This window comes from Orcinus orca, chromosome 20, assembly GCF_937001465.1.
Source record: "Orcinus orca chromosome 20, mOrcOrc1.1, whole genome shotgun sequence".
NCBI classification, from domain to species: domain Eukaryota; kingdom Metazoa; phylum Chordata; class Mammalia; order Artiodactyla; family Delphinidae; genus Orcinus; species Orcinus orca.
In genome coordinates, this window is record NC_064578.1 from 18,471,021 (window position 1) to 18,478,766 (window position 7,746).

Sequence of the window (7,746 nt, forward strand, 5' to 3'; positions counted from 1 at the left end):
TGTATTTCCCTTACACACAGGAATACCAATATGTTAACTAGAAATGTCCCAACGATTAAATGTCAGCTATCAATTCACAGACAATTCATACAACATCCTGCTTAAATATTACAGGTCTAATTTTTCCTCTCTTCTCAAGTTTACCGAATTCAGGCAAACAGGTGAGAGTCATGCAATATAATTATATAAACATTACCAGAAATGCTGAAATATATGCAGACTCATGCTATGTTTGAGCTAAAATTATGGCTGTTAAAAAAGCTTGCTACTGCTTGTGACTCTCCTAAGCCTCCCCGAACAAACTCACTCCTCTTAAATTCCACTGTTACTTGAACCTCATATGGCATGCCTGGGCAAATTTGATGACTTGGATTTTGTTTTAGAAGCCAGGCTTACTGCCAAGTCTGCTGTGTCTACTCCCCTGACCCACCAGGACAGCTTTAGACAACACCTCCCTTATTTATGTTACTGCTGTGAGCAGTCAAACTACTGCTTACTATCAAATGAGGCTCAACCTACTCAGGTTTCCTAACTCTCAGGAGTAATGCAATTGACTTCAATATATTCTGGCTTTCTCAACCCCACCTCTTACTTAAAATAAAACATCACCATATTGAATCACCAACTACTCAATACTAAGAAGGAAAGTAAAGGGCGTTAAACTTCACAATCAATAACACAACTCATTATCTTCTCTTAAAATATTCCATTTTATATATTAGTATTTTATTTATTACTTTTTCTGAAGAACAACAAACTCCACAATTTCTAACCAAAAATGTCCTCATGATCACACTTCATTGAAAAAATAAATACAGAGCAAGACACAAAAGCAGAGTTTGGGATATACTTCAATAAAAATACAGTAATTTTAGGTGAGGTTTACTGGTTGCCACAGAAAGGCAAGTCATAATAAGAAGTTGATTCTACAATATACCTTAAGTTAATATCTCAAATGCCCTTAAATACTTAAGATTCAGGCCTTACTAGACCCCCACAATTTCTTAGCAACGTACATAATGCCAACTTTTAATTTTCATATCATCTAATAAAACTACAGTATTACCTCTGCTAATAGTTTAGAATATATGCCAAAATATCCCTTCTGTATTGGCAAATGGGAAAATCTAAGAAAGCACAGGTATAGCAATGTTCTTACAATGATAAAGTTTTAACAAAACAATATGACATTGAAATTTTTTCCTCAATTTTTCCCCATACTCACTAAAACACATTTATTCACTAATCTCCATCACAAAATTCTGCTAATACCCTTAGGAGCATCCTCTACCCCTATCAGGAAAAGTGTCAAGGAAACAGAATATTATATTATTCTTCCAAGTGAAATGGTGAAATGTTTATCACTGACTCAATCACTTATATATTCTCACTACATTCGAGTCTTAAAAAAAAGCTGACCTATGGTGTGAAAGTAAGGTTCAGCAGTAATCAAATCTTCCTTTAAGTATCTAATGCGCCGTGCAAACACACCATTAATTTCTACAGGAAACCATACAAGCAACTTCTCTTTTTTCATACTGATTTAAATAGCCAATTATACTTAGTATGGTTAGCAAATTAACCATCCTTCACACCATACTTAGTAACAACTTAATTCAAGAAAGTAGAAAAACGTAATTAAAAGCAAGTGACCTTCAGTACTTATGTTTAGTAATATATGAGAAAGAAGGTAACATTGAAAATAGAATTAAGAGGAAAAAATAAAAATATCTAAGACAAATATTCCAACTCATCTAAGAAAGGTTTAAAAGACAGGATCTCTCATCTGCCCCTACTCTCTAAATGTTTTAGTTTAGTATAGGAAAAAGGTCTAGGAAATAGGAGGAAATAAAAAATAATCTATCGTCAGTTTTTGTGTGCTTTTAAAAAAATGTTAACCACCATCACTTAATGAGTACCACTGGGCCAAGGACTGTGCTAAGAGCTTTAAATATATTAGCTCATTTAAAACAAGATAAAACAAAACCACTGAGTATAAATTATCAATAAAAACCAAAAAATGAGAAAATGAAATTATCTAAAAGACAGTAAATTATGAAGAACAGAATCAGATGTCCAAGCACTAAACAAAGTAGAACACTACAGATTAAAGATTAGGACAATGATCTAGAAAAAGTTCCTCAACTTCATTTTTTAAATTTTTATTTTAAATTTTTTTCCTCAACTTTATGTGAAAAAGGTGTATACTAAACTGGTATCTGATAAAACTACACTTATCATAAAGTAACTTTCTTACAAAAATACATATTGTATCTAAGATATTTCTCCCCTTTCAAAAAGCAGCAGGAGATAAGACATAGCACACCCTCCTCCCAGTGACTCTCATTCAGGACAAAAAAGTCAATGTTTAGTAATGAACAAACTCTGAGAATGAAACTTTGAATTTGAAACATAAAGATTATTACAACATCAAACTAAATTAGAGATATACAATCAATACACTAAAATAGAGCACCAGAAACTGCCCTTTATAATGGCAAAATATAATGGCAAATAATATTAATGAAATACATTAACACTTACCAATTTTATATTCTCTATTTCCTATTGAGGTAGCTCTTCATTTTGAAACTAGGTATTAAGTAAAAGAAATGTAAATATAGTATTTTGATTCATTATTAACTGGAAAAAAATCAAAGTTAACACTGTCCTTTTTAAAAAAAAAAGCTAAAGACTAGGATCTTAAACTTTCTTTAATGGAAAAATCTCAAAACACCTTGGTAAGCAATAAACTTAAAAAGTCAGTTACTGGCGATGTATGTTTATGTATAGCTCATTCACTTTGTTATACAGCAGAAACTAACACACCACTTGTAAAGCAATTATACTGCAATAAAGATGTTAAAAAAAAGTCACAACAGGGCTTCCTCCCTAGTGGCCGAGGAGTGGCTGGGCCCGTGAGCCATGGCCACTGAGCCTGCGTGTCCGGAGCCTGTGCTCCGCAACGGGAGAGGCCACAACAGCGAGAGACCCGCGTACCACAAAAAAAAAAAAAAAAAAGTCACAACATATTGAACTTATCAAGTGTCAAATCATCTAATTTGTACTTTAACAAGCTTGCTTAGGATATTCACTAAATTCAGCCCCTTGGCTTGTTCTCAGTCTCCACCCACTATCACCCCCACCTCCAAATATTTTTCAAAAACCTTCTGTATGGAAATTTAGATGTGATACAAGTACTCTTAAGCCTTGAGAGAGAAGGAAAACCTGCAGCCCAAAATTACCAAGATCTGCTGTCTTACGGAATTGACCAATAAAAGTCAAAGAACTGAAACAAGTCTCATAAACTTCCCCTACCACCAAAAAACAACAAAAAAACCGTTAAGGACTGACTCAAAACTTAAGTGGTACTTTTTCATTAACTGAACAAATACTGGTTGCCTACTATGTTAAACGCACTGTGCTAGGCATCTATGAACAAGATACAGACATTATCAATGCCCTCATGGAATGTTCTGCTTCAGTGAGGAAGAGAATTCAGAAACAAGTAAACTCACTGATATGACCCAATACTGATCTGAATCCTAGTAAGCAATTTTACTCTCATGGCCTGCTTTACTTCATCTTACCATCCTAAATGTAGGTCAGTTAATCCACTGAGTTCCTTCAAACTACACACTCATAATTATGCATAGTAAAATGAAATCAGGGACTTCCCTGGTGGCACAGTGGCTGAGAATCCGCCTGCCAATGCAGGGGACACAGGTTTGATCCCTGGTCCCAGAAGATCCCACAAGCGGCGGAGCAACTAAGCCAGTGCGCCACAACTACTGAGCCTGCGCTCTAGAGCCCACGAGCCACAACTACTGAGCCCGAGTGGCCACAACTACCGAAGCCCATGCACCTACAGCCCGTGCTCCACAACAGAAGCTACCGCAATGAGAAGCCTGCCAAAAATAAAACAATAAATTTTTTAAAAAAGAAATGAATTTATTTAAAAAATGAAATTAATCTTGTGGACAAATAACTTTGAAACCTTAGTTTTGAATAGCACATCCTTTTCAATAGAATTTAAAAATTAGCTGCTAGGTATTCATAGCAGCACTATTTACAATAGCCTAAAGGTAGAAACAGCTCATGTCCTGTCCATCTATGGATGAATAAACAAATTGGAGTATATATACAATAGAACGTGATTCCGTCATTAAAAAAGAATGACGGGGCTTCCCTGGTGGCGCAGTGGTTGAGAGTCCGCCTGCCGATGCAGGGGACACGGGTTCGTGCCCCGGTCCGGGAAGATCCCACATGCCGCGGAACGGCTGGGCCCGTGAGCCATGGCTGCTGAGTCTGCGCGTCCGCAGCCTGTGCTCCACAACGGAAGAGGCCACAACGGTGAGATGCCCGCGTACCGAAAAAAAAAAAAAAAAGAATGACGTACTGCGATGTTCTACAGCATGGATGAACCACAAAAACACTATGCTAAGTGAAAGAAGCCAGACACAAAAGGTCACATATGTATGATTCCATTTACATGAAATATCCAGAATAGGTAAATCCATAGAGACAGATCCCAGATCAGAGATTCGGCTGCCAGGGACCTGAAGGGGAAAAGGGAGAATGAGGAGCAACTGCTTAGTGGGTTTGGGGTTTCCTTTTGGGGTGATGAAAATGTGTTGAAATTAGATGTGGTGACTGCACAACACTGGGAATGCACTAAATGCCACTGAATCATTCAATTAAAAATGGTTTATGTCATGTGTATTTCAACCTTATTTTTTTTAATTTACAAAAAACAGCTACTAGAGGAGATATGAAGATGTATGTATATGTATAGCTGATTCACTTTGTTATACAGCAGAAACTAACACACCACTGTAAAGCAATTATACTCCAATAAAGATGTTAAAAAAAAAACAGACTGCTTTAAAGTGGACTTTTTGTCACAAATAAAACTGCTCAAGTTTAACTTTGGGAAAATCAGTTGTAAATCAAGTTTCAAACCTTAACTCCTCTAGACCCATTTAATATTAAAATGTTTTTTTAGGGGTTTTATGGCAAAAATCATTCCTTAAATAGCTGTATTCATAGCATTTAAATGTTATTTAATGTTCTGGACGTACATACAACTCCTACTTGATGATTATTCTTTATTACTCATATGTTTGGTTAACATCTTTATTGATCATATATTTGGTATTTAATGTGCTCTAATCAAGTTTGTGCCCAATAAAGGTTTGCTGACATCATCAACTGTTTATCTTCTTTATAATGAAAATACTCATTCAAACAAGATTTTATTTTGTTAAATCCCCATAATTTAAGTACAATTCAATGCAACCTTCTCTACCAATGCCACTTTCCCCCCGTTTCTACCTCTATTATAAGCTGCACCACCATTCAGTCAGCCTAGTAGCACAGTTATTTGGGTTATGTGCCCCCCATTCCATTTCCCAAGCTCCTTGAGGTGCCTCAGTTCTTTCTGCATCCATCATAACACTACCTAACACTACCTTGAGCATAATAGGTGCTCAAATGATGTCAGTGGAATTGAAAAAAACGCAGCCAACAAATAACTACTGTAAATTATTTACTATGTTGAGAAAGACATCTAACATATAAAGACTAATAGGGCTGATAATACAATACAAATATTTCCCAGAGAATCCTTATGCCATACGTTCAGATATGTTTTTCAGTGCAACCCTACAGAACAGTCTATTGAACATCAATATGAACATAAAGTAATTCACCTAACACCGGAAAAAATAAAAGGGGATTAGTCTTATCCATCTCCCTTTTGAAGTTCACCTGCATAAGTAATAAGGAAACTGAACTTAATGAACCACAGTATTCCAAACCAGGTCACAGGACAGTCCCCAACCATCCTGTTCCTATTTCCTGATTGGTCTGACCTCCAAACATTATGGTGCCCAGCTTTTCACGCTCTCCTTTAAAACCCAACTCATGATCTCCTTTAAAACATCTTCCGAGGTGAGCTTTTTCTTAAAAACTGACTTCCAGAACTTTCTAGGAAAATTACAAACACGGCACCCCACTTTTAAATATCTTCCGAAAGACTTAGCTCAAAAAAAAAGAAACCTAGTTTTCGGAAAAGTCCCGTTATAGTTACACTTCGAATTAAATGTGGGCCATTAACGTGCACAAGTGGAAGTTAACACTACAGCGTAACTCTCCTAGCAGAGTAGGTTTAAACAGACATGTGCACGAATTTTAGAGAGCTCCTGCACTTTCAGAATGCGCATCTTTCAAATGAAGATTGCTTTTAAAACCTAGAATAGATGAAAAACCAAACCTGCTTACACTTCACAGGGACATTTCCTCCGCACCACGCTGGCAAAGCAGCAAACCAGAGGCCACCTGGGCAGCGACCCCGACCCTCGGCCTCCAAACCCCGGCGTCCACTGGCCACAGGCGTCCCGGAGTCCAGTTCCCCACTAGTTTGCTTCCAGCCTAGCCCGCGGCCACTTCCACGTCGCTGCGACCCACACGCCTCCTCAGCGGTTTAAATCCGCTCTTCACTCACCCCCCCCCACACACACATACACACGTTACCACTCACCCACACACACACACGATGTTACCAGACATCACCACACATACACACACACACACACACACACACACGATGTTACCAGACACTCACCCCCCCACACACACACACACGATGTTACCAGACCCGGGACAACCAAGGGACCAGGCAGGGAGGGGGCGAGCTCTTGCGAGCGAGAAGAGCTGACGCTCCTCGTTCCCGCCCCGCCCGGCACCCACCTGCAGGCCGCGAGACCGGGGGCGGCGGTGGCGGCGCCCCGTCCTCGCCAAAGACGAGTTTAAAGTCGAGCTCGTCGTGGGTGCCACAGTTTGCAGTAGTCATCGGCGTGGCCCAGGGTGCTGCGGCTCCTCCTCAGGCGGCGGCGGCGGCGGCGGCTCCTCAGCGCCGCTTCATGCCGGGCCGCGCCGGCCAGGAGGTTGCAGCTCCGCAGCAAACTTTCCGGGCGGGGACCGCGACGTCGAGCGTTCCGTTCCGAACTCTAAAACTGGCCGCGCGCCGAACCGCACCAGGAGCCGCCACTACTGCCAGTCGTCGATGCCCAAGCTGCCACGGTCGCCTTAGACGATACTCCCCGCCCCCCTACAGCGGCCGCTACCGGCGCGCTCCCGCGCCGTGCCGCGAGGCCGGTCCCGCCCCCTACCGCGCGCCCATCTGACCCGGCCGCCCATAGGCCACTGGCACCGCGGACGAGCCCGATGGCCCCGCCCCCTCACCGGCCTACCGCGTGACTCCCTCTCCAGGAGAAGGAAGTCACGTGAATATGGAGAGCCAGATAGCCCTACTACCTCTTGGGAGTCGTAGTTTGCATCAACTCCTTCTAAGCCAGGACCCGGTACCAGGGTGTGAGGTCGATAGCCCTCTAATTATATTGAGGGGCCCACCACCGGCCAGAGATCCCTTGCCTTATTAGGCAGGCCCGACGTTGGGGAAGGGGCGCCAAGAGCCTTGGGGTTAAGGGTGCGGTGACACGCGGCTGCAGTGTTATTCCTGCCTGGCTGGGTTTGGGGAAGGTAAAAGCGCCCCGGAAGGTTACGTGGACATCACTCACTCCCTCATCCCTTTACCCCAGCCTTAATGGCGGAGTCTCGAGAAGGCTGGGACTGGGTCGGGCTTCCAGCTAAGGTGGGGCGGAGCCGGAGGAAACCTGGGTTGCGCAACGAGGCCCAAGTCTGAGCTACCAGTCGCTGCAGACCCACCCTTGCGGGGCGGGGCCA

General features: G+C 41.6%; 1 protein-coding gene across 6 annotated transcripts in view; it reads right to left on the reverse strand.

Annotated features, from left to right (window-relative positions):
• NFATC3 (nuclear factor of activated T cells 3) overlaps positions 1 to 6,891 on the reverse strand; it is a 134,830-nt gene extending 127,939 nt beyond the window's left edge. For all 6 annotated transcript variants that reach the window (XR_007474513.1, XR_004485032.2, XR_007474514.1 and 3 more), the window contains exon 1: positions 6,751 to 6,891. Coding sequence is in view for 3 of the 6 variants with exons in the window: in XM_033434206.2 (XP_033290097.1) it covers positions 6,751 to 6,853 (103 nt within the window). In the remaining 3 variants the exon portion in view is untranslated. The remainder of the gene's footprint in view (positions 1 to 6,750) is intronic.
• Positions 6,892 to 7,746: the final 855 nt, after the last annotated feature.